This window comes from Bos mutus, chromosome 18, assembly GCF_027580195.1.
Source record: "Bos mutus isolate GX-2022 chromosome 18, NWIPB_WYAK_1.1, whole genome shotgun sequence".
Classification (NCBI taxonomy): Eukaryota; Metazoa; Chordata; class Mammalia; order Artiodactyla; family Bovidae; genus Bos; species Bos mutus.
This window is the reverse complement of record NC_091634.1, coordinates 48,062,791-48,086,315: the sequence shown is the minus strand read 5'-3', so window position 1 is coordinate 48,086,315 and position 23,525 is coordinate 48,062,791. Positions and strand designations below refer to the sequence as shown.

The 23,525-nt window shown below is 54.5% G+C and overlaps 3 protein-coding genes across 5 annotated transcripts; 2 read left to right on the top strand and 1 right to left on the bottom strand.

Moving 5' to 3' along the window:
• The first annotated feature begins 19 nt into the window (after positions 1 to 19).
• On the top strand, positions 20 to 10,697 carry SPATA33 (spermatogenesis associated 33). Its single transcript, XM_070386771.1, has 3 exons — positions 20 to 91; positions 433 to 622; positions 8,262 to 10,697. The coding sequence occupies exons 1-3, from the start codon at positions 20 to 22 to the stop codon at positions 8,465 to 8,467; spliced, it is 468 nt and encodes a 155-aa protein (XP_070242872.1). The 3' UTR covers positions 8,468 to 10,697.
• On the top strand, positions 515 to 18,350 carry CDK10 (cyclin dependent kinase 10). Of its 3 annotated transcripts, none has more exons than XM_070388525.1 (13): positions 515 to 622; positions 13,412 to 13,484; positions 14,102 to 14,173; positions 14,815 to 14,917; positions 15,059 to 15,140; positions 15,248 to 15,315; positions 15,744 to 15,796; positions 15,945 to 16,014; positions 16,561 to 16,620; positions 16,967 to 17,090; positions 17,162 to 17,301; positions 17,475 to 17,527; positions 17,717 to 18,350. In XM_070388525.1, exons 3-13 carry the CDS (start codon positions 14,155 to 14,157, stop codon positions 17,821 to 17,823), a joined length of 879 nt encoding a protein of 292 aa, XP_070244626.1. In that variant the 5' UTR covers positions 515 to 622; positions 13,412 to 13,484; positions 14,102 to 14,154; the 3' UTR covers positions 17,824 to 18,350. The 3 variants fall into 3 exon arrangements, with proteins under 3 accessions (XP_070244626.1, XP_005892451.1, XP_070244625.1); XM_005892389.2 differs by lacking the exon at positions 515 to 622 and adding an exon at positions 11,181 to 11,309; XM_070388524.1 differs by lacking the exons at positions 515 to 622; positions 13,412 to 13,484 and adding an exon at positions 13,545 to 13,563.
• Positions 18,326 to 22,041, bottom strand: SPATA2L (spermatogenesis associated 2 like). The gene is made up of 3 exons (XM_005892388.2): positions 21,915 to 22,041; positions 21,403 to 21,706; positions 18,326 to 19,705 (listed from the first exon to the last, which is right to left on the bottom strand). Exons 2-3 carry the CDS (start codon positions 21,703 to 21,705, stop codon positions 18,779 to 18,781), a joined length of 1,230 nt encoding a protein of 409 aa, XP_005892450.1. The 5' UTR covers position 21,706; positions 21,915 to 22,041; the 3' UTR covers positions 18,326 to 18,778.
• Positions 22,042 to 23,525: the final 1,484 nt, after the last annotated feature.

Genomic DNA, 23,525 nt, shown 5'->3' with positions numbered 1-23,525 from the left:
GGGGCGCTCTCGCGAGAGGATGGGCTGGTCCCGCGGGAGGTGGTGTTGCCGTGGTGACCGCGCAGGCTTGGGTGGCGGCTGTCCGGCGTCTGTGAGTCAGTGGGCAGGGCGCCCACTAGGTGCAGGGGCTGGGACTGACTCTGGTGGGGGCCTGGGGCGGTGGGTCCACCTATGGGCCTTTCCAAAAGCAAACGCAAACTGGGGAAAGGTAAAGGGCCGGTGGCCTCTTCCCGGCGCGGCCCCGCCCCCGTAAATCTTCCGGCGCTGGGTCCTCTCTGAGGACGGTGCCTCGGGGACCTTTTCATCCGGGGAAGTATTCACATGTAGGGAAATGGAGTGCCCCAAGTCTTTCAAGCTATCTTATTTCATTCCAAACAGAGCAGGCAACTGAAGGATGGGGTCCATTGCCCAGACTCAGTAAAATAGGTCCAGTTAATTGCACATGTATTTTCAGATGAGGAGTCGAAGACCCGGCGCACTTACTTAGTTTCAAAGGCTGAGGAAAGGCGGGTGGACAGACCTTCACGAGAGTCCAAGAAGCCTTCGGACACCAAGCCTGCGGAGAGCCTCCGTGAGGAGAAAGGGGCGGCTAAGCGGCAGTGGCCTTCATCTGAAGTGGGAGGTAGGACACTCCCGAAACCAGACGTGTATTTGAGGATGAGGCGCACAGGAGCCTGCGGTGGGTTGCTAGTAGCAGGGGGCGTGCCCTGATGATGGAGAAGGTTTGGGGACCTTTATCTAGGAGGTAAATATGAGAGTTCTCGTAAAAAATGTAATAAGTTTGCATTTAAGTTTAATGTAATTGGTTTTAAGTTTCCAAGTGGTAGCTGCGTAACACACAGCAAGAAGGGCCAAGCCATGTGCAGACCCAAACCAGCCTGTAGTCCTCCCGAAGGCTGCACACCTTTGGCACCCGCCTGCCACTCCCTCCGCATTCCACAGACTGGAGCCTGAGCAGCTAACTTGGCGGGGGGCGGGGGTGAGGGGGGTGGTGGGGTGGTGATTGGTGGGGAGAGTAGGAGGTAGTCGGGCTGTGCAAGGGGACTTCCTGTCTGACAGGATGTGGGGGCAAAGAGAGGAGCCAAGTGGGCTTTGGTGACCATGAGAATGGATAGCCAGTGCATCCAACAAGGAAGGTATGGAGGAGAGAGAAGCTGGGCACAGAGCTTCACACTGAGGCCCCTTTGGGGTCATCAAGGGCAGAAAACCGTTTGAGGGGAGCACACTGGACATGGGAGCGAGGCCTGGACTTCAAATTCTAATTCACGAGCTCTTATATAAGGCAGGAAGGGCCAGAGTCCTAGGGGGAGGTTTGGAAAATTGCTGCCAGTCTGTCAGGAAGCTTTTGGCCGCTGGTCACAGAAGAGCTTTACTACCAAGGGGCTCAGTGTCCTCCAAGTAAAGAAGAGGTCAGAGGCTGGGCCCTGGGCGTGGCAGCATCCAGGATTGTGTGTTCACACTTGGCCACCCTCAGTGTCCATGGTCCACAGAGGGCTGGACAGGTTTCAGTGGCATGCACACAGACTATGTCTCGTTTGTGAGAGGTGTTATCTTGCTTCGTATTAGCAAGGGCACCATCCCTCAGAGGCCTGCGTGCCCAGCTCTCCAGGACGGGCTGGACCTGTGCCAGCAAGGAAAGGTGTGGCCGTGTGTGTCACACCCTAATTTCGGGGGCAGAATGAGGGTGGAGTTCCCAGAAAGCAGGTGAAGAGTGCCATCACACGGAACACAACCCTGGCACACGCTGTCCTGGGTAGCACACCCCAGAGCAGATGCGAGTGAAAGAAACCAGACACAGATCCTGCTCTGCTTACGTGAAAAGTCCAGGAAAGTCAACCCCATATGGAAGGAGCCTGGGCCAAGGGTGGGCACAAGGGCTCTTCGGAGAATGATGGAAATAGACTTAAAGACTCAGTCAGTGAGTGCCCAACTTTGAAAGTTTACTAAATCCCATTGAGTTGTATGCTTTACACAGGTAAGTTTCATGGTTTTTAAATTATACTGAATCAAGTTTTAGGAAGGGAGAACTTGTTGGCAGTGTTGAATGCTGCAGAGAGGTGGAGTAAACCCAGGGAACACTATTGAGTGAGACCAGCCGCTGCACTTGGTGGCCTTAGTGGGAACCAGGAGTGAAGACACATACCTGGTTTGCCAGGAGGACCACCTCAAGAAGGGCAGGGGCATCTTCTCATTCACAGTCATTTTTTAAAAAATAACAGTTTTTATTTATTCCTTTATTTGGCTGCTCTGGGTCTTAGTTGTGGCATGTGAGATTTTTAGTTGTAGCATATGGGATCTAGTTCCCTGACCAGGGATGGAACCTGGGCCTCTGCCTTGGGAGTGCAGAGTCTTAGCCACTGGACCACCAGTGAAGTCCCAACATCCAAGTTTTAAAGCTGAGGAATTTCCCTAGTATATTTGAAGAAATGAAAGTTAACCTAATACCATAAAAACCTTAGAGAAATGATGAGTTCAACAATAAAAAATTCTGTGTATTATACAATTAATAAAAATGGGCTTTACTACTGTTGAATGATTGCTGGGCTAGGGTCAGGGGAGGTGTGCTGACTGAAACAGGGCCCGTGGGAGCTCTGTGGGATGCTGGAAAGTTCTGCATCTTGTTTGGATATGGGAAACTGCAGCTGAACACTTAAGAACTGTGCCTTGTGTCTGGTCTGAAGTATGCCTCAGAAAACATGGAATGGAATACACATGAGTCCTTGTCTCTTAGAGCTGCACCCCCAGTATTCTGAGTGTAAATAGTTGTGCTGGATTGCCAGGTGAAGGAGAGTACGTGTTTTCACAGATGCTGCTTCCCTCCCTCTCCGCAGGTTCTGTGATTTGATCTCAATGCTTCTCCTACCTCGGGGGTCTTCATCCCCTCTCTAAACCTTTTCAGGTTTGACATTGTCTTGTAACCAGTAGAGTGGCTGAAGTGACTTCCAGGTGGTGGGCGATGAAGGGTGGCAGGGTCTGGCAGGCTCACCTGGGTGCCAGCTGTGCTGCGCTGGCCGCTGGGGAGGCCATGGGGGAGCAGCAGTCGCATAGTGCATCCCACCCGGGTGATGGGCATGTAAGTGACGAGCCTACAGCGACTGCAGCTGAGCTGCTGCACAGCACCTAGCAGCCTGGTGAGTGGGTGTCCGCCGTGGCCAGCCCAGTCGAGCCTTCAGATGGCATTTGACTGTAGCCCCTGGGAAACCACAGTGATAACTGTCCAGCTGAGCCTTTGCTCAATACTTGACCCATAAAATGGTGAGAAAGTGGTTATTTCCAGCTGCTGAGGTCAGGCTGAGTTGCTACCCAGCAGTGTAGTAAGCAGAACACAGGTGAGTGCATGCTGCGGTGGAGACCAGGTGTGACCGGGTTTGTAGTTGTGGCAGCTGGTGATGCAGATGTATTGTACTGTGCTCGCTTCTTGCTGCTTCTGTCCGTACTTCAACTTTTGCATTAAAAACCCAGAAACATACATTATAGAGACTAAGGCACCACAAGTTGGCAATCAGCCAGTTCCAAAATGCTGCAAAATCTTCTGGAAAAAAAAACAACAACAACCAACTTTTCTACAAATAAATGACTTGAAGAAAAGGAGCTGTCTTATAGGTCTGATCAGGTGGCCATCACAAACACCATGGGTTGGGAACTTGCTTGGTGATCCAGTGGTTAAGAGTCTACAGTTCACTGCACGCAGAGTGGGTTCGATCTCCTCTCAGGGAACTAAGATGCCACATACCCAGGGGAAAAAAGCAAATCCTATGGGCTTGGTTTAAACCACAGACCTCATTTCTCATCATACTGGAGCCTGGGGGGCCCCCTATCTGTCTGTGTTCCTGTGAGGATCCCAGACAGCTGTCTGATGGCTGTGTCCTCACGCGGCCAGAGGAAGAAGGTTGTGGTCCCCTCTTCCTCCTGATCCCTTCCTGAGGGCTTCACCTTCATGATCTCATCTAACCTTAATTCACAAAGGCCCCACTTCCAAATACCATCACATCAAGAATCAGGCCTTCAACATATGATTTGGAGGGAGGGGAACACCAACTTTCAGTCCACAGCAGTTGCTAGGAGATTTAAGAGACCTATGAACAAAAAGCAGTGTTTGGATCTGGGCTAAGTTATTCTTGAGATAATCAAACTGGGTATTAGATGATAATAAAAAGTCAATGATAATATCCTTAGATGTGACAGTGCCATTGTGGTTATGCTAAAAAAAACATTCCTCATCTGATAGAAATACTGTATTGTATTATCAACTATTAAAAAAATGTGAAAAACCAGTTTCCAAAGATTTATATGCTGCATGATTTTATTTATGTAACATTCTCCAATGACAAAATGATAGTGATGAGGACAGACTAGGGACTGCCAGGGGTCGGGGTTGGGGCGGTGGGGCGGGACTGAAGTGTGGCAGGAAGACCGGCCTTGTCCAATGTCTGGATCTGGTAGTGGTTACAGGTGACCACACGGCTCAGAACACTCACTGCACCGCAGTCGGCCCTGTTCGTCACCTGAGGTGAGCATATGTTCTGCTGCCTGAGGTGAGTCACCTGAGGTGCTGCCGCTGAGGGCAATTGACAAGGTAGCAGGGAGCTCTCTGGGCTACTCGTGCAGCTTTCTGTGAATTGATATTGTCAAAGTAAAACATTTTAAAAGACATCAAAAGTTATAATAATTAAAATAACATGGCTACCATATAAAAAGGGCAGGTGAGTGAAAGGGGAAACATGGACAAGAGTGACTGTGTATGTATCGATGTCACCATGTCTATATATAATTAGAGTATGATAAAGCTGGCATCAAAATCAGATGGGAAAAGGAAGGCTTGTATGGTAAACTGTGCTAGGAAGATTCCTTAACATTTTAAGAGAGAATGTAAGGTGGACTGTAACATCCTGCTGTATGCTCTGATAAATTCTAGATGGGTTGAGTGAATATAAAAAGTGACTACATGTACATCAAGTCTACTTAAAATTTTTTAAAAGGTAGACTGTAAACTGATCAGGCAACTCAAAGGGGAAAGGAAAAGAGCAATTAGTACCATCTTCCAGTTGACAGTGTGTGGTCATCTAAAAAAAATTTCCTTACTGGGGGAAAAAAAAAGGTGCCTACAAAAAATAAGATGTACATTTTATTCTGATTCCTCAATTGGGAACATCTCTCTAAACCTCAGAGCAAAGACATTACAGATAATATTGAAGGATTTGACTACATTAAAAAGTAAAACATCTCCCCAGCCCTCTATAAACAAATGTAAAACAAATAATGGTAAGCTCAAAAAATATTTACAACAGAAACAAGAGGTCAAAGAGTAACACATGACAGGTCCAGAGCCCAGACACGTTGTGGGTGGAAGTCAGACTGAAGGCATCTGGTAACGTGGGAGGTGGGTTCAGAGGCCCCCAGATCGCAGTTCTGCGAACAAGTCTGTAGGAGCCCCTGCCCTTACGTGTGGTCATCCCTGGGAGGGGGATGGGGGAGGCTTCCAGGATCAGGTTAGTAACCTTTGGTATTGGCTTAACCCAAATGGAACTTTTCTGGAGCATTCCTGAGCTCATCAGAGAAGCCTTTGAAACAGGTGAAAGCATCAGAGAGGTGGCTGTGAAGCAGTCAGCTCCCGTGGTTTGAGAGTCGCCAGCCAGCAGGGAGACAGTGCTTTGTCCTTGGCCCACAAAGAAATGAACTCTGCCTACAACCTGAGTGGCTGTGGAAGGTCTCCAGGTTCAGATGAGGACACGACTGGGCTGACAGCTGAACCGTAGGCTGGACTCCAGACCCAGTGGAGCCCGTGGTGATGTGTGTGCTGTTTTACGTTGGCCACTAAAATGTAACTTGCAGGCCGTAACTGAAAAATAGTGCAGGCTGTGTGCATTAAGAACTGTGAAAAGATTCGTGTTTCTAAATGAAGAAGCTTTAAAACTCTGAGGAAGATGCAAGGAGTCTTGTTTGGGGTTAGAAACCTCAGCAGCGTCACGGTGTTAATTCACCCTTATTCTAGCAAGTCAGTGTGACACGAGCAAAAGAGCACAGGTCATTTTGAGAACAGAACCAAATTAGCCCAAAGGTCACGTGAAAGAGTAACAGTGTAGGGATGGCAGGAAGCATCTGGAAAAGTGGCTAGAACAGATAGAACCCTCTGACGTGTGAACGTGTCTCACAGTGATGAACTCACGGTGTCCTTCGTGCTCCAGTGGGGCCCCGAGAGGTGCTGTGGTAAAGATGGTAGTGGTTGGGGGAGATAGGCAATCTCACTAGACAACTGAGAAAACAAGTATAAAGTAAGTATGAAAAGGAAACGAGTGAATGGTTTTTACAAGTTTGGACCCGGGGGTGCCTTTTCCAGTCTGACAAACTACAAGCCATTAAGGAACAGATGGATGAATCTGTTGCAGAAGGAAGCTGTAATAAAAAGCCAGGAGCTATCTGTAACATATTTAATAAATCCCTAACAGTGAGTTTCCCAAATATAAAAAAAAGCTCACACACAAAAAAGGTAAAAGTAGAAAATGCAGAATGACATTCATTCACAGGAAGATACAGGGGCGGAATGAGCACTTCCACGGTCACTGTAGCCTTGGAAAAGGTTTAGAAAAACGAAAAAAGCAGGAGCATGTGGAGAAATGTCCCTGGTGATAATCTCTTAGCGAAACACAAATTAATCTTTACGGAAAGCAAGTTGACAATATTGGCCAACATTTTCCTAGTAACTTACCCGACAGGTAAACCTCCAAAAGTTTGTAAATACATAAATGCAAGAATGTTCACTGCAGCATAGTTTAAACAGAGAAACTGGAACTAAGCTAAGTTATATTCATCAAAGGGAGCTGTTATAGCATGATGGCCCCCACAGTGAACTCCAGGCTTGTCTGTGCTCAGCTGGGGAGGGTGTGGTCACTGCGAGACTCAGTGTGTGGTTCCAGCAGCAAGTATGTGTGAAGTGTCTGCAAGAAGCAGCATTCCAAATATAGCTTTTAACCAGTGTGGATTATTTTTAAGTGAAATGTTTTTAAGTAAATATTTTTAAGTAGTCTTAATATATAACATACCCGCTCGGTTGGTAAAGAATCTGCCTGCAAGGCAAGGCAAATTCAATTCCTGGGTTGGGAAGATGCCCTGGAAAAGGAAATGGCAACCCACTCCAGTATTCTTGCCTGGAGAATCTCATGGACAGAGGAGCCTGGCGGGCTACAGTCCATGACATTTCAAGAGTCGGGTACAATTTAGCAACTAAACCACAATATGTAAAAAAGCTTGTGTAAATCGATATGAAGAAATTATCTTAATTTTAATTCAAAATACAATGAAATGCACATTGACTTATGATAAAAAGGAGAAGAAAGGATACTCTTGAGCTGAGTGCAGGCGTGGGCCCCTCGGCCATGGTTAGAACCATGGAAGCTGTGTGTGTGGCACTGGATGGTGGCAGCATCTTCCTCGGCTGCCAGCCCTGGGAAGGTGACAGCACTGCTCTATGCCTCAGTTCCTTCTGTAAAACGTAGGTGTTAAAGCACCCACCTCAGAAACGTGCGGGTCGCTATTCCAGGACTCAGAGCAATGTCTGGCGCAGAATGGGCTGCTGCTCCTCCTCCAGGTGGCTGAGTTCCTGAGGTGTTCAGTGAGGAACAAGCAGGTGACGATGTCTTCTAATTCTGTTCAGGACACATGTGCGCACGCGGGACACAAAGACCTCTCTGTAGGGCTGAACAGAGGCCCAGGTGGAGGAGCCCCGAAGTGGTGACCTCCAGGAAGCAAGGCAGGAGGTGAACGGTGGAAGCAGTAAGGAGCTCTGCATTTAGGCTTGTAGCATTTGGTAGTGGTTCACATGCCCTGTGCATTCCTGGAGATCGTAACGAGTTTGAGGAAACGCTGTGGCCCCCAGCTCTATAGCACCCCCACTGATGATGTTCTGTACGGAGAGCTTCCACTCTGTTTAGAATCCTGTGGAAACTGTGTCTGAACCTTCACCTGTGGGGCAGACCCTGCCTCTTCCAGGTATCTCTCCTGCGTCTGTCTCTGGGCCGCCCCAGAGCTGAGGCTCTCCACAGGATGGTGGGGGTGCCTCTTCTGTTCTCCTCATGGAGGGGGCGCCTCCTGGATTCACCACCTGCGTGTCTGAGTTGTTGCTTGGTTTAAGCTTTGGAATGTTCACTTAGGGTTCTGACTGTTTTCAACCTCGCTCATTTCTTTTCCTTAGCCACAAACCTAATTGCTTTGCTCTGGCCCTAACACAGACTTATGAAATGCTTGGATGTTTTCCTTCCTTCTAGAGAAACCTGATGTAAATCCAGAAAAGAAGAAGCTTGCCATCCCACAGATCATCATCACCACACCCTCAAAAGAGACTGTGATCAGCTATGGTTCCATGGGAATGCAGGAGCAGAGAACCATTCGGGAACGGGCTGAGCAGGGTCCCTACTCCCGACACAGAAACCCCAGCACAGTAGACGCCTATAACATACAGACCACAGAATAAACAGGCACCCCGGCAGCTGTGGTTCCTCCCTGTGCAGTGTCTCGGTGGTGATGGCAGAAGGGCCACCCCATCCTGTGAAAACCTGCAGGTGCCCCTTCAGTCAGCAAGGTTTCCCCAGCTCTTTGACACTGGCAGGCAGCTTGGCAGAGGGCAAGAGTGACTCTGGCTCCAAGAGTGAACGTGGGGTGATCATGAGATGAGCCCTGCTGGAACTGGCTGCCTGCACATCACGATTGAGAGGTATCAGGCCACCATCTCTTGCATTTCTAAACTGAACCCTTCCCGTTCAGGACCAGAGGGCCATGGCACAAGCACCCAGCAGTGGAAGTGAAGGAGGTGTACCCACCCGGGAACCAAAGGTGGGACTCTGAGGTGTTAGCACCCAGAACAGAGAAGGGCTCTTAGCTTGAGTACCACATGATGCGGAGAACGTAGACGCAGCCCCAGCACTTGGAACACTGGCTCTGTCAGAGCCACCCGGGGGGGAAGGTGAGTTGAGCTGACAACTTCCCCTCTTTCTGGCTGTGTTTGAGGGCTTCCAGTGGGGAGGGGCCATTAGGGGACTCAGCCTCAGGTGTCCCAGCCTCATCAGCAGCCCTCGGGTCAGAGTCCACTCTTCTCCGGGTTGGCTGGAGAGCATCCTGCCCTGTCTGAACTCACATGTTTAGTCTGGTGACAGTGTGTGCCAGCTTTCTTCATTCCTGGAATGATCAGCAGGCTGCATACAGAGGGCTCTGTCTTTGTCTGTTGAGGAGCATCATATCTTTTTAGTAGTAAATAGTACAAGTGACTTCCAGTCAGTGAGTTTTGATATAATCAGGAAAACAGACATCTCATATTGACATTGTTTACTAACACATTGTTAATATACTCATTTGTATTTATTTAGTACATTTATTTATGCAGTCTGACTGCCACGAATAAATATTTATACAGAAAGGTCAAGCCCATACAAAGGTGAATTTTATCACAGAGGGTCAGCATGCTTCTCCTCCATAAAATTGCAAGTAGCTGTTGCATTTCTATCATTCGACCTAGAAATTGCCCTCCTACCCTGCCCTAAGCATCTCAAGCAAATAATCCAAAAAGTTATTTAGTTGTTTAGTTGTGTCCGACTCTTTTGTGACCCCAAGGACTGTAGCCCACCAGGTTCTTCTGTCCATGGGATTTCCCAGGCAAGAATACTGGGGTTGGTTGCCATCTCCTTCTCCAGGCATCTTCCCAACCCAGGGATTGAACCTGCATCCCTGCATTGGCACATCTGCTGAGCCACCTGGGAAGCCTCCAAAGCTATATTTCAGTTCAGTTCAGTTGCTCAGTCGTGTCTGACTCTTTGCGACCCCATGAATCGCAGCACACCAGGCCTCCCTGTCCATCACCAACTTTTGGAGTTCACTCAAACTCATGTCCATTGAGTCAGTGATGCCATTCAGCCATCTCATCCTCTGTCGTCCCCTTTTCCTCCTGCCCCCAATCCCTCCCAGCAACAGAGTCTTTTCCAACGAGTCAACTCCTCGCATGAGGTGGCCAAAGTACTGGAGTTTCAGCTTTAGCATCATTCCTTCCAAAGAAATCCCAGGGCTGATCTCCTTCAGAATGGACTGGTTGGATCTCCTTGCAGTCCAAGGGACTCTCAAGAGTCTTCTCCAACACCACAGTTCAAAAGCATCAATTCTTTGGCGCTCAGCCTTTTTCACAGTCCAACTCTCACATCCATACATGACCACAGGAAAAGCTATATTTACTATGGCATTAATTCTAATCTCGTTATTAGCTATAAGTTTAGCTTATCAGAATTCAAAAACAACCAGAATGAAGTGAATGTGGTAACTAGTTTAAATCATTTTGACTCATTATCTCCTTTCATAATTATCTAATGTCCTTCACTTACATTAGTAGTATTTTAGCACTTACAGTGTCTTTCCTCCTGAGCAGGCCGTGTACATGACTTACCTTGTTTACTGCTTCCAGTGAGAATGTAAGGTGCCGTAGGGCAGACTCGGACATGGGCAAGTACGTAGTGAGTGCTCAACAAGGATGTATTAGGGGACCCATTGGTCCCAAAGTCCGTCCGTCGCCACGTCGTGTCAGTTCTTTCCACATCTCTCAGACGCGCCCTCTACTCTCTCTCAGTCCCCCTGGCTCTGCCAAGCCTTTCCCTTCTTGGCTCCAAGGGAGAGCTCTAAAGCACAGCTCCCACTGCCGGGAGAACACCACAGATTCCCGCCCTCTCAAGCCCCTCCCTGCCCTCCCCCACCCCGCACCCCTGGGACCCATTGTAACCCCCAGATCTCCTCCTCCTCCGGTGGCCATTACGCAGCGCGCCAGCGCAGTCACGTGCCTCTGTGTGTGTGTATGTGTGTGTGTCGCTCAGTTGTGTACGACTCTTTGCGACCCCATGGACTGTATAGACTGTAGCCTGTCAGGTTCCTCTGTCTGTAGAATTCTCCAGGGAAGAATACTGGAGCAGATTGCCGTATCCTTCTCCAGGGGATCTTCCCAACCCAGGGACCGAACCAGGGTCTCCTGCATGGCAGGCAGATTCTTTACGGTCTGAGCCACCGTACTTAAAAACTAAAATAAAGCTAGAATCTTGGTAGTCTGAGTGCTTCGTAGAAACTGAGGTTCTCGGGGATCTTGGGGAGGTTTCCTTGGTAACTGTTGCTAAGGAGCGGACGCCCCGGAAGTAGGCCATGCGCCTGCGCAGAGGATCCCTGGTCTGCGCCTGCGCAGATGGGAAGCTCGAGGGGCTGCTCTCGGCATGGGGGAGCCGGAGCCGGAGCAGATCCGTCTGAAGTGTGTCCGTAAAGAAGGCTTCTTCACGGTGCCTCCAGAGCACAGGGTACGAAGAGGGTCTGTTCTGGTAGCTCTGTCCTCGCTAGCGGCAGGGCGGGGCTGAAACGTACTAGGGCCCTCAGCGTCGCGCTAAAGCGCCAGGAGCGCCAGGAGCGCCAGGAACGTCAGCAGCGGGAACGGCAACCCCAGCGGTCCTCGAGGGTAGCGTCCGCCCCGGGGACTGGCCGGCTCTCAGGTCGCCGGCCTCCTCGTCAAGAGCGCGCTGCAGCGCGGGCGTTTCTTAGTTTTGCGTCCGGGACGGGCGCCTTGTGTTAGGGGAGAATAGTCGTGGAAAGTGTTGGAGACGTGTCTCCTACCAGCCTGTGGGTACACTGGGCGGGGTCCGTCTGTGACCCGGCAGCTCCGCTTGTGCCTTGCTCCGTGCGGGGCCTCTCCGTGTGTCAGTCACTTAGTCCTTTCGAGCACCCTTCGTAGAGGTGAGAAGGGTGAAGCTTAGGGGCTTCGAGTGGTTTTACTAAGGTAGACGGCTCGTGCAGGGGCAGGTGTGATCCCTGGTGGCGGGTTGTTTTGACTACTTGCTGGTGCTGTGCGAGGCCGCGTCAGTGTCCAGTAAGAACGGTAACAGACTGAATGAGTGAGCGCAGGAGCCAGCCTTGAGCGGTCCCCCCGGCGTTGTTCACCGAAACGCAGCAACTAATCTCAGTTAAGACATACCTAGACGAGGACAGTGCAAAGTGCGCAATTGTAAGTGCTGCAAGACCAAAGTGTCAGGGGATTTTGCAGAGAAAGAAATGTTTTCAGCTGGGGCTCAGGAAGCAGTTTTGAGAAGGGGCAGCATTTCTGCTGGGCGGGAAAGTGTGACTAGGTTTTGGATGCACAGATGAGGAGGCAGGTGGGCTTGCTAGACCTAGGGAGCAGCAAGAGCAAAATCCCGCTAAAGGCAGTGTGTACAGGAAGCACCAGGGGTTCCGCAGAGAGAGGGGGGAAGAGGGAAGCAATTAGGTTGGGATGGGATGAGGGAAGGGTTCATTTGGAGCCAGGTGACCCTAACTTGGTTTCCCAAGATGGAGGGCAAGGTAAATAGAGGCAGAGAGTCAAGAGAGGGGCAGTTTAGAACCTGAAACTTGCCGCATGTTGTACGACCCACAAGGAAGTGCTACAGATGAAGGTGTATTAGGGTACAGGCTCTGCTAGAACTTGGAGACCCCAACATACAGTGCTTTAAGGACGGGACTTTTATTTCTGGTGCCCCTAACATCACACAGGTTTGCAGGCACTCAGGTTGTCAGTTTTTGCTCCACCAAATCCTAGCTTGCCTCAGGAGGCAGAAAGGAGTGAAGAGCAACCAGCTTCCTTTGGTCAGGAAGTGGTGCTTGTCCCTCTGTGTACATCGTACTGGCCAGAATTTAGTCACATGTTTACACCTAGCTGCAAGGGAGACTGGGAACTCGGGCCACCATCTGGGTTGCCATGTTCCCTTGGGATTGTTTCATAACGCAGAGGAAGAAGTAATGTATGGATGTTGGAGACAGTTTCTGCCACTGTGTTTGGTAGATGCTTTGTGAAGGTCTTCAAGCTTTTTCATGTCCAGAGCTTTGTTTATTTATTTATTTATGGTCACACTGCTTAGCCTGTGGGATTTCAGATCCCTGATCTGGGATCAACCCTCACCCTCGGCATTGAGAGTACAGAGTTCTAACCACCGGACCACCAGGGAATTGCCCAGAGCATAGTTCAGACCATTGCTGCTCAAGTGGACTTTCTGTGATGATGGAAACGTTGTGTCTTCTGAATTGTCCACTGTGGCCACCATGAACTGCATGGGGCCCTCGAACACTTCACATGGCTCATGCAGCTGAAGAAATGAACTTTTAGTTTCATTTTAGTCAATTTTAACCAAATGTGGCTGGTAGTTACTCTTTTTAGGCAGCACACATCTGGACCATGGGATTGAAAGGGAATGGTTGGACCGACTTTGATTTCATTTTCAAAGTGTCTGGCCAGTATCATCACCCCATTTTCTCACCCGCAAACCCAAGTGTGTGGTCAGGACAGGTGCTGGCTCTTTGGAACAGCTTAAGTGTCAGTATCCATCTCTGGTTCCCTTAGCTGCCAGATCCCCTCACTGCCAGCACCTCTCTCTTTCAGCTGGGACGGTGCCGGAGCGTGAAGGAGTTTGAGAAGCTGAATCGCATTGGGGAAGGCACCTATGGCATCGTATGTGAGTGGCTACAGTGGCAGGCCTGGGACCCAGGGACTGTCCTGGCAGCAGCTGTGTCAGGGCTGGAAGGAGAGTGCAGGTGACCTTTAATCCTTGGTATAATTGCTGTCGATTTCATACTACGACTGAGTGAACGGAAGCATCAGATTGTTCATGTGTCCCTGTGAGTGGAGGGCGCTATCACACGATCAAGTGTAGCACCGTGGGACAGTGGCCAGAAGTGTAGCCACAGCCACTGGGACGTCGGTGTGTATCACCCTGCCGTGGGTGTGGAAGCTGCACAAATCCCCACAGTGCTCTAGGGATCAGCTTCATAAAGATAAGGCTGCTTTTTTCACGATAAGGACATTATTTGCTGTTAGAACACAGAAACCACAGAACGCAAAGCAGTGGTCTGCACTTTGACTCTAAGAAGGAAACGTTTAGGGAGACTCTTCTAGCTGGGGGCCCGCTATCTGCTCAAACCAGGGGACTCCCCAGGGAGCACCTGTCTCCCAGCGTTGGAGTATTGCTTGCACAGGGTACCAGCAGTCAAGGAAGAAGAGCAAGGGTGCCCCCATGTGGCAGGAGGGCAGAGGGTGGGCCTGGATCCTACTGTGGAGGCGCTTCCCTTCCAGATCGGGCCCGGGATACCCACACAGATGAGATTGTCGCCCTGAAGAAAGTGCGGATGGACAAGGAGAAGGATGGTGAGCTGGGAGGGGCCGCTGCACCACTTGCACTCAAGTGGGAGGGTCTAGGAAGATGCAAGTTGCCTGAGCTCCCTGAGTGGCACCTGCATGATGGTCAAAGGAGGCTGGTCTCTAGGGGGCTGCAGTCTGGCCCTGCCTGTCTCCCCTGGACTTCTCCAGCTCATCACCCCTCCTCCACACCCTAGCGTCAGTTCCCCTGAGTCGTGTGCAGTTCATTCCCTTCATCTGTCCTCTCCTTCCTGCTGGCTGACTCTGCCTCCTCTCCTGTCTCAGCTCAGCGTCACCCTCCCCAGGGCTTTCCCACTGAAGCCTGGGCAGGTAGCCCCTGTGTGCTGCTCGCACCCCTGCTGACTGCCCCTTGGGCGCCTGTGCGTGCAGGGCTGTGCTGTGCTCACTGGGGGCTGGCTGCCATACACAGTGGTCAGTACAGAGAGCTGCTTGTGTTTGATGGAGGAGGAGAGGGTTAAAGGTGCTGGTTTGGATGGCCTTGCTTCTCCATGAAGTAGCAGGCAGAGTTCTGCCAGGTAGGGCTGGGAGTCACCGAGGCAGCTGGCTGTCAGGGGTCCCTGTCTGCAGGGGTGGGGTCATTGAGTGGGCCAGCTGCAGAGATGGGGTCACCAAGGCCAGGCTGGTTGCAGGGGTCCCCATCAGCAGCCTTCGAGAGATCACACTGCTGCTTCGCCTCCGCCATCCCAACATTGTGGAGCTGAAGGAGGTGGTTGTGGGGAACCACCTGGAGAGGTGAGCGGTCGGTCTGCTTGCTGCCCCCACATTAGGCCCTGCCCAGCCCCCTCCCTACTTCCCTTCCTGCTGCCCAGGAGGCTCCCTTGGCTCACCTGGGAGGAGGTGGGAGGTGGCATGCGTTTCTCCCTCTTACTTTAGCATCTTCCTGGTGATGGGCTACTGTGAGCAAGACCTGGCCAGCCTTCTGGAGAACATGCCAACACCCTTCTCTGAGGCCCAGGTTGGAGGCGTGGGCTGGGGTGGCCGGGAGTGGGGGCTCTGGTGGGGGGCTTCCCAAGCCGTTGTTAGGCACATTGTGCCAAAAGCAGACCTCCTGGCCTTCTGCAGGTCAAGTGCATCATGCTGCAGGTGCTCCGGGGCCTCCAGTACCTGCACCGGAATTTCATCATCCACAGGTGGGCGGGGCTTGTGGCTTGGGGGCGGGGTGACCACTAGACTGACTCAGCACCAACACGCAGGGGAGTAGAGCAACCTCAAGGCAGTGGAGCTCCTGTAACTGGTCCCAGGGGAGGGCGGGACAGCATAGTACCTGTTTTCCCCTCTGCCAGGCAGATGGCCGGGGAGGGACCTGGACTCCCTGTGCAGGGTGGCTCGTGCGGCCCTGGGGGGGACCAGGGGCAGGACTCTACCTCTCAGGAAGTCACTGAGAGCTCTCTGCTGTTTCCAGCTACTGAATGGCCTTGCATTACCTGTGCTCCTCCTTCTAAAAAGTACAAACAGGACGAGATGTGTGGGGAAGCGTTCTGAGTGTTGCTGCAGCGGTAACAACCTTGTTCCTGCATGCGAGTTTCTGGGAACCACTGGTGTTATCTTTCTGTCATAGGGATCTGAAGGTCTCTAACTTGCTCATGACGGATAAGGGCTGCGTGAAGACAGGTGGGTGCAGGGGTCCATGAGTGCCCCTGCACTGGGGTGGCAGGCTGGTCTCCAGAAGCTCCGTGCACACTACACACTGGCTCGAGGTGGCAGTGGTCAGCCTTCCCTGGGTGACACTCTCCCTCCCATCCCTCTGCCTCCATCTCAGCGGATTTTGGTCTGGCCCGGGCCTATGGCATCCCAGTGAAGCCAATGACTCCCAAGGTGGTCACACTCTGGTAAGTCCCTGGAGACCAGGGGAAGTTTGGGTGGGTGTGCGTGGGTCATGCTGAAGTGGCCAGAGCATCTTGGAGGTCTTTCAGCTGCCAAGAAAGAGCAGTGCTGTCACGGGGAGGGACCTGCCCATCCAGATGGGGTGCTGTTCTGTCCTGAAGCAGCCCCGCCCCCAGCTGGCCTTGCGCTGCTCAGAGGGGAGATGGCTTCACCACTGGAGCGTGGGAACAGCGCCGGTTTCTGCAGTTACTTCTCACTTGACATTTTGAAGCAAAACGGGTTGTGGTTCAGGGCAGGCTGCGTTCTGCTGTCACTCACCCCCGCCTGTGTAGAAGGGCCGGCATAGGACACTGCAGCACTCAGGGCTCACCCAGTAATAGCAGCATGTTTGTCAAGCTTTCGTGGAAGGGACAGCCATAGCTGAGGTTCATGCTGCCTCATCCCAGGCTGTCTCTGGCTCTCAGGGCAGGGTGGTGGCCGGTGGGTGCCCTGTGGAGGCCAGGCTGGAGGAGAGGAACTGCCAGATGCAAAGCAGGGGCTTCTGTTCGCAGGTACCGAGCCCCTGAACTGCTGCTGGGAACCACCACGCAGACCACCAGCATCGACATGTGGTGAGAGGTGGATGCTGCTCCCAGGCCTCTCAGACAGTGGGGTGGTCTTGTGGGACCTGGGGCGGGGGGGTGGACAGCTCTGGGGCTGGGGTCTCCCCAGCTCCCAAGAAGATGGGCCTATGCCTGGGGTCCTGAGAGGCAGAGGGAGACAGCCCCATCACTGAGGACCTGCCCTCGTGGCCATAAGAGGCCTGCTGAGGCCAGGTCACGTGGCTCAGCTGGAGACCCCAGTGGTCATCCCATCATGACCTCCTCCCAGCTCTGCCCCCAGCCTCCGCCCCAGCAGCTGGGGGACTGGTCCAGGCGGAGCCAGGGAGCTGAGAGGAGACCCCGCACTCCTCTGCAGGGCGGTGGGCTGCATCCTGGCTGAGCTGCTGGCCCATAAGCCCCTTCTCCCCGGCACTTCCGAGATCCACCAGGTGGACCTGATCGTGCAGCTGCTGGGGACCCCCAGTGAGAACATCTGGCCGGTGAGTGCCAGCCCCGCCCTCCTCCCTCCTGCCCCTGCTGGCCATTGGCCTTTACCGGCCCCTCCCCACAGGGCTTCTCTCAGCTGCCGCTGGCCAGCCAGTACAGCCTGCGGAAGCAGCCCTACAACAACCTGAAGCATAAGTTCCCGTGGCTCTCAGAGGCTGGCCTGCGCCTGATGAACCTCCTCTTCATGTACGACCCTAAGAAAAGGTGCTGAGAGAGCCCCACACGTGCATGAGTCAGGCCCGATTTTGTGGGATTCTGTTGGTTTACCCAACTTTCTCTTGTGTGGAGGGGAACCAGGGGGCGCTCTGCGGGGCAGCTGTGCGGGAGACAAGCCTGACTGGGCCTGGGCCCTGTGAACAGTGAGCTCTCCTCTCCAGGGCGACGGCCGGTGACTGCCTGGAGAGCTCCTACTTCAAGGAGAAGCCCCTGCGTGAGTCTTCCCCGCTGGCACCTGGCCGGGGGCCCTTGTGTAGGGTGGGGGTTAAGGCAGGTGGGTGGTGGGGCCCAGGCGGGTAGGGGCTGTTTTGGGCCACATAGGGAGGCTCAGGAGGGGAGCAGAGGGTAGCGTGGGGCCCTTCCCTCACTCAGGGCTGATGCAGTCCGTTCCCCCCACCCCCAGCCTGCGAGCCGGAGCTCATGCCCACCTTCCCCCACCATCGTAACAAGCGTGCCACCCCGGCCACATCCTTGGGCACTGAGAGCCAGAGCCGGCGCGGCAGACCCTGACGGGTGGAGGTATTCCAGCTGAGTACGCCGCCTCCTGTGCCCCTGCCCACCTCTGCCCTGGGACAGCAGAGTGTGGACCTTGGGGGTGATGCCAGCGGTACACTCTGAGGGCCCAGCCACCCAGAGGCCGGCCCACCGGGCTGTGACTCCACGTTGCGGCTGGGCTGGGTCCGACCTGTGGCCAGGCCTCAGGCCCTCGGTTCCCAGGAGGAAACCTGGCTGAGCCCATCTCAGCAGGTGTTGCTGGCTTGGGACAAGCAGACCTCAGACCTCGTATGGTCACTTTTGTCCCCAGTTGATCTGCAGGATCTGCCTGGAATGGAGAGGCCAAGGTGACCCCCTGGTGGGGCTAGGGAGACACGGAGAGGGGAGAAGGGATGGAGATGTGGACTGAGTCTGAGCTGCTCTGTGACCCCTAGAGTGAGAACCTTGCGCTGTGCCCTGTGCCCACGCCCCTTCTCTGAGGCCCATGGGGAATGGGGGTGGTTCGAGAGATAAACGCTTTTCTCAGATGCGGTTGGAGCCAGTGTCCTTTAATGTACTTGGAGGTTGTGATTTGTGTGACGTGACAGGTGTGGGGGGAGGGGGGCAGACGGCCTGGGGTGGGGGCACCATTGAGCAGAGGCCCACAGAAGACTGGTACCTGCCCCAGGAATCCCGGTGGGCAGAGCACCCCCAGTCCAGTGAGCTGGGGATGGCTGCTGGCATCTGTGCGCCGTTACCACTGGATCTGGGGTGGGCAGCCTTTGAGGTCTCCCACCCTGCCTTCCAGAGTCGGGGGTGGGACCAGCGGGGAGCTGTCCATGGAGGGTGAGTCCCACCTCACCTGGTAGGGTACAGACTCCACATGGCAGGAGGAGCAGGGTGGCCAGTGGGCGGGGCCTGAGGTGGGACAAGCCCCAGAAAAGCACCACGGAGTTTCTCCGGAGAGCCCTTGCCCTGGGGCCAGGTGGGTCTAGGGCCCGGCCACAGGGCTGTCGTAGAGCAGGGCGTCCACCTGGGCTCGCTGCAGCCACAGACGCCGCTGGCTGTTCCCACGCAGGGTGCGCAGACTGTGGCCGGGGTGGCAGCTGGGAAGGGCAGCACAGTGGGTGGCGTGCAGCTGGCGACACGTGTCGCAGCAGAGGGCGGGCAGGGCTCCTGGGGCCAGGCAAGTGTGCATCTGGTAGCCAGGGGGCTCTGAGATGGGTGGCGGGCTGGCCTGCTCAGGGCTTCTAGGGGCATGGGGAGGGGCCAGGTCCCCAGGCCGACTAAGCAGCTCTCTACGCAGTGAGAGGAAGGAGAAGGCTTCGGGCTGAGGCTCCTCCTCTTCTGAGGCCCCGGAGGTGGGGCTGCTGGCCTCAGCCGGCTCCCATGGCCCGCCCCCCGCCCCCCACAGTCTGGCACTCTGCTCCCAGAACCGAGGCTGGCAGGCCAGTTCTGAGGTGGGAGAGTCAGGGCCGGGCGAGGGCCCCCCGTACAGGCTGGCCTCGTCTGAGCCCTCGTCCTCCTGCATGTCCCGGTACAGGTCCAGCCGGGCCTGGCACCCGGTGGGGGAGCCACGGCGGGGCAGGGGTGGTGGTTCTTCCTCGCGGGCCAGTCGCTGCTGCAGCCAGGCCACGCAGGAGGCCACGTCCACACTGGCCCGCCGTGCCTGAAGCAGCTCCTCAGCTGGCAGCACGCTGGTGCCCAGCTGCGCCAGCACCTCACCCAGGATCTCGCACTCCAGCCGCAGGGCGAAGCAGCCCAGGGCCACCTGCACCAGCTGGCGGGCGGGGGGCAGGGCAGCCACCATGAGGCGGTGGGCGTCCCTGCGCACGTAGCCCATCTTCTGGAAGCTCTGGATGAGGAGGTCCTCCGAGAGCGCGCCCTTTAGCACGTGCACGTAGCCCCCGGAGAACGTCTGCAAGGGAGGGGGTCAGTTGGTGGCAGCCCCGCTCCCGCAGACCCGATGAGCTCCCTTCCAGGGGGTGCAGCCCTGGACACAGCCTCTACCCAGGCTGGGGGTGTGAGCTAGGTTTTTGTCTAGGCCAGCTCCCCTAGGGCATGCAGAGGTACCCCCGGCCCCTGCCTACTTCATAGGAGATGCATTCATCTCATGTCCACCTCTACTCCCTCCACCAGGTTCAGTCCCTGGTTGAGAAACTGGTATCCATCCCGAAAGCTGTGCAGCCAAAAAAGAAAAAAACAGGTGTTCGGGTCACCCCTGAGGTTCTAACATTACTGGCTGAGGCAGGCCTAGGCGTCACAATCTTTTTTAAAAGCCTGATACATTTCGCCTGCATCAGAGTCCCTTCCACCTCCTGTCACCTGTAGAGGTTTGCTCCTCTAGTTAGTTTCTTGTGTACCTGCTGAGTGTCTGGTTATGCAAACAAAAAATAGAGGTGTTTTTCTGCTTCTCTGAGCAGGTAGCCACCTAAACACTTTATTCTGAGCTCTACTTTTGCAGTTTCTGAGAGCTTTCTTTGTTAGGAAAGAGGGCTGTGTAGCTTTCCCACCACATGGATGGAATGTGTAGTTTTGGGAGGCTCCAGACTGCAGAGGAACTAAAAGTTTCCTAGGATGGTGATCTGTGTCTCCCATGTGTCTGCAAGTCTGTGACATCTGGGACCTCATGAGTGCTCTGCTTAGAGCCACACATGGGGGAGCTGTTGTGTGTAAGATTATACCCAGGGCTGTGCCTTCACCCCTCAACAATGGACCTTATGCTGGACTGTTCTTTTGTCTGCTTCCCAGAGGAAGAAATGGATTCTTGCCCCAAGCCACAGCAGATCCCATACAGGTCTGCTCAACACTGAAGCCAGTTAGCGTCTCAAGAACAGGCCTGCCCATTCTGCTCCTGGCCCCTGTGGGGCTGGATCCTGCCCTCTGGTCAGAATGGATGAATGAAAGCCCTAGCAGATGTCCGGTGGAGCGGTGAGCCCCAGAGCTCACTGTCCCTGAGAGAGGCTGCTGTTGCCATGACAACCAGCGGAGGCAGCCGCCCACGTGCCCAGTGACGTCATTATCTTCCCACTCTTCTGAATTAGCTCCGGAGCACAAAGCAGCCTGCCCCCTCCTGCCAGCCGGCAGCTCACCTGGAGGGGCCAGGCCGGCCCTGGGCACAGCCTCTACCCAGGCTGGGGGGTGAGCTAAGGTTCTTGTCTAGGCCAGCTCCCCTAGGGCATGCAGGGGTACCCCCAGCCCCTGCCTACTTCATAGGAAATACATCCACCCTATGTCCTCCTCTACAAACGGGATCAGCCCACATCCTGGAGGGATTAGGGTGATCATAGAATGATCCTTCCCATGCACCTGTCCTAGGGTTTCTATGGTAACAGGCCACAAGGCCGCTCTTAGGGCAGCGATACAAGCTTTAAGAGGCAGGATTCCCTGAGAAGGCAGGTACCCAGACAGGTGTTCTTAGCCCTAGGAGTACCAAGGGAAACCTCAGCCAAGAGATGCTCCAACACGCCCAGGACACTGGCACACTGAGCCCTCTGAAACCCATCTGGCTCTGTGGACACCTGCAGTCCCTCATCCCAACGGTAGCCCCCGTCCGGGCGGTGCCTAGCACCCAGTAGCCGGGGCAGGGAACCTCCATGCGGCCCGGCACCCTACCTTGATGGTTGTGAACTCCTTTCTCCACGGCAGCAGGTATAGGTGCACGGCGGCCAACTCTAGCAGCTCGAAGGCACGGGCCAGGCCGCGCAGCGCGGGGGCCAGGTCGGCGCGCCCCCACAGGCCGTCGGTGAGCAGTGCCAGCGCGTCATCCTGCAGCGCCCCGTGCAGGTCGAAGTCTTCCACGAGGATGTGCCAGAGCACGGCCCGCAGCGATGGATCCCCGCACACGCCCGCGCGGCCCCGCCGCAGTTCCCGCTCCAGGCACAGGCGGTAGTCCTCGGACAGTGAGCTACTGCCCATGCTGAGGGGCAGGAGTAGGGTGTCAGCACCCAGAGGCCCCTCCCTGCGTGCTCCGCGCCTCCAGAGTCCCCGCCTGCGTCCACAGTACCCCCTCAGCCCCAGCTGAGCGCCCCTGCTGTCCACAGCACCCTGTTCTCTGGAGATTTGCGCCAGCTGAGTCTCCCTTCCCAAGCAGAAATCCGCTTTTGCCCAGCAGCCCACCGCCCTACCTATCTGCCCCCAGCGGTGCCAAGCCCCAGCCGCTCGGTTCGGGCTTCTCAGCAGGCAATAGCGCGCTTCCGCTGGGGGCGGCTCCGCCCCTCGGCTTTGGCCCTGACGTTCTGGGCGGAGTCTCCTCGGGGGCGGGGCCTGGTCGGGGAAGGGGAGCACTAATGCAACGCACCTGCACTGCCCGCGGGGCGGAGTGAGGGGTGCACAGCGGGCGCTCCCACCCAGGCTGGCACGGGGCGCTCTCCTGCCGCGGGGGCAGACTGCCAGAGCTGGTCCCTTGGGAATGCTAGGCCGCCAGGGAAGCAGGTACCGGGGCTCCTCGTGGGCACGTAGGGGTCCCGGGACGAATCTTGAGGGCGGGGCTACCCCGAGGGGGCGGGACCCTCCTCGTGGCCTGACACAGACATGGGGAAGAGGGCGGAGCCGGCGCTCAAGGTGGGCGCCAGACGTGCGTTTCCGTGTGATTTAAAATAGCAACCCGGTGGTCCATTTGGTAGGACTCCGCGCTTCCGCTGCTGGGGGCCCCGGGTTCCATTCGTGGGCTGGGAAGTTCCTCGTGCGTGCCTCCCAAAAGAAAAAACAGAACAGCAACGTGGGCCTCTTTGACTCGGTCAAAGATTCCAAGCATCCAGGCCCAGAAGGGCCACAATTTCCTTATTTTGGTTTTCCTGCCTAACTCACCGTTAAGACTGTGTGGAGGAAGGGTGAGGGAGGGGTTCGCTCCCTGGGCAGGCAAGGCTCCGCGATTTCTGGGACTCTAACCTCTCCACGCCAAGTGGGACCTGACTGGGGAAAAAATTTCTGTACTTTGAGAAGAATATCATAACCAAGTAGGGAATCTGAGCCGAGCGGTGTTTTGCCGAGCACCGCTGAACATTCCAATCTTTCACTTACTGTTTACTTGACTCAGCCCCCTCCAGGCTTGCATCAACCCTGAAGGGACATCTGACTTCGCACACCTCCAAGTGCATCCTTGTGTGAAGGAAGAACAGCTGCGCTTTCTACGCTCCTCAGTTCACAGTGGTTTATGGTGGGTGCACAGCGCCTGCCGCTCTGTGGCATCTCCTATGGCCTTGCCCACGGCGCCCCTCCCCCACAAAGGCGATCGCTGAATGCGGTGGACACACCCTTGGAGCACATTGTTGCCAATGTGCAGGCCCATGTGTGGACAGTGTTCTGCTTCGTGTCCTGCTCTGCTGCTCCACTTGGGCCCTCAGTGGCTGCAGGTGCTTTCTCTGGATTGTGTGTGCTGCTCCAGGGAGCAGGCCCCTGTTTTGGTGGGACCCTTGAACCTGGGTAGGTCTTGGCACCGTCCTTCCATAGAGGACACAGAATGAAAATGACAGTGTGTGACTTCCTAGGTTAGGTCACAAAAACGCCTTGTTGTCTTGAGATGCTTACTCTTGGAACCTAGTCACATGCTGGGGGATGCCAGCAACTGTATGAGGGGCTAGATAAAATTCAAATTCCACAGAACCTGGGAATGTGAGCTTATATAATCAAGTTAAGACGAAGTCAGACTGGATGAGGGTGGACCCTAAGCCAAGTCAGAACAGTGTCTTTACGAGGAGGAAGGTTACACACTTCAAGAGGAGGCATATGATGGACAC

What these genes read in the sequence shown, in the direction of transcription:
- SPATA33 (XM_070386771.1), top strand. Translation starts at nt 20, where the DNA reads ATGGGCTGGTCCCGCGGGAGGTGGTGTTGCCGTGGTGACCGCGCAGGC. An exon ending in GTGGCGGCTGTCCGGCGTCT is followed by an intron (nt 92 to 432) that starts GTGAGTCAGTGG and finishes AAATAGGTCCAG; the next exon opens with TTAATTGCACATGTATTTTC. An exon ending in GCCTTCATCTGAAGTGGGAG is followed by an intron (nt 623 to 8,261) that starts GTAGGACACTCC and finishes CCTTCCTTCTAG; the next exon opens with AGAAACCTGATGTAAATCCA.
- CDK10 (XM_005892389.2), top strand. Translation starts at nt 11,229, where the DNA reads ATGGGGGAGCCGGAGCCGGAGCAGATCCGTCTGAAGTGTGTCCGTAAA. An exon ending in CGGAATTTCATCATCCACAG is followed by an intron (nt 15,316 to 15,743) that starts GTGGGCGGGGCT and finishes TTTCTGTCATAG; the next exon opens with GGATCTGAAGGTCTCTAACT. An exon ending in CCCAAGGTGGTCACACTCTG is followed by an intron (nt 16,015 to 16,560) that starts GTAAGTCCCTGG and finishes TTCTGTTCGCAG; the next exon opens with GTACCGAGCCCCTGAACTGC.
- SPATA2L (XM_005892388.2), bottom strand. Translation starts at nt 21,705, where the DNA reads ATGGGCAGTAGCTCACTGTCCGAGGACTACCGCCTGTGCCTGGAGCGG. An exon ending in AGGAGTTCACAACCATCAAG is followed by an intron (nt 19,706 to 21,402) that starts GTAGGGTGCCGG and finishes CCTCCCTTGCAG; the next exon opens with ACGTTCTCCGGGGGCTACGT.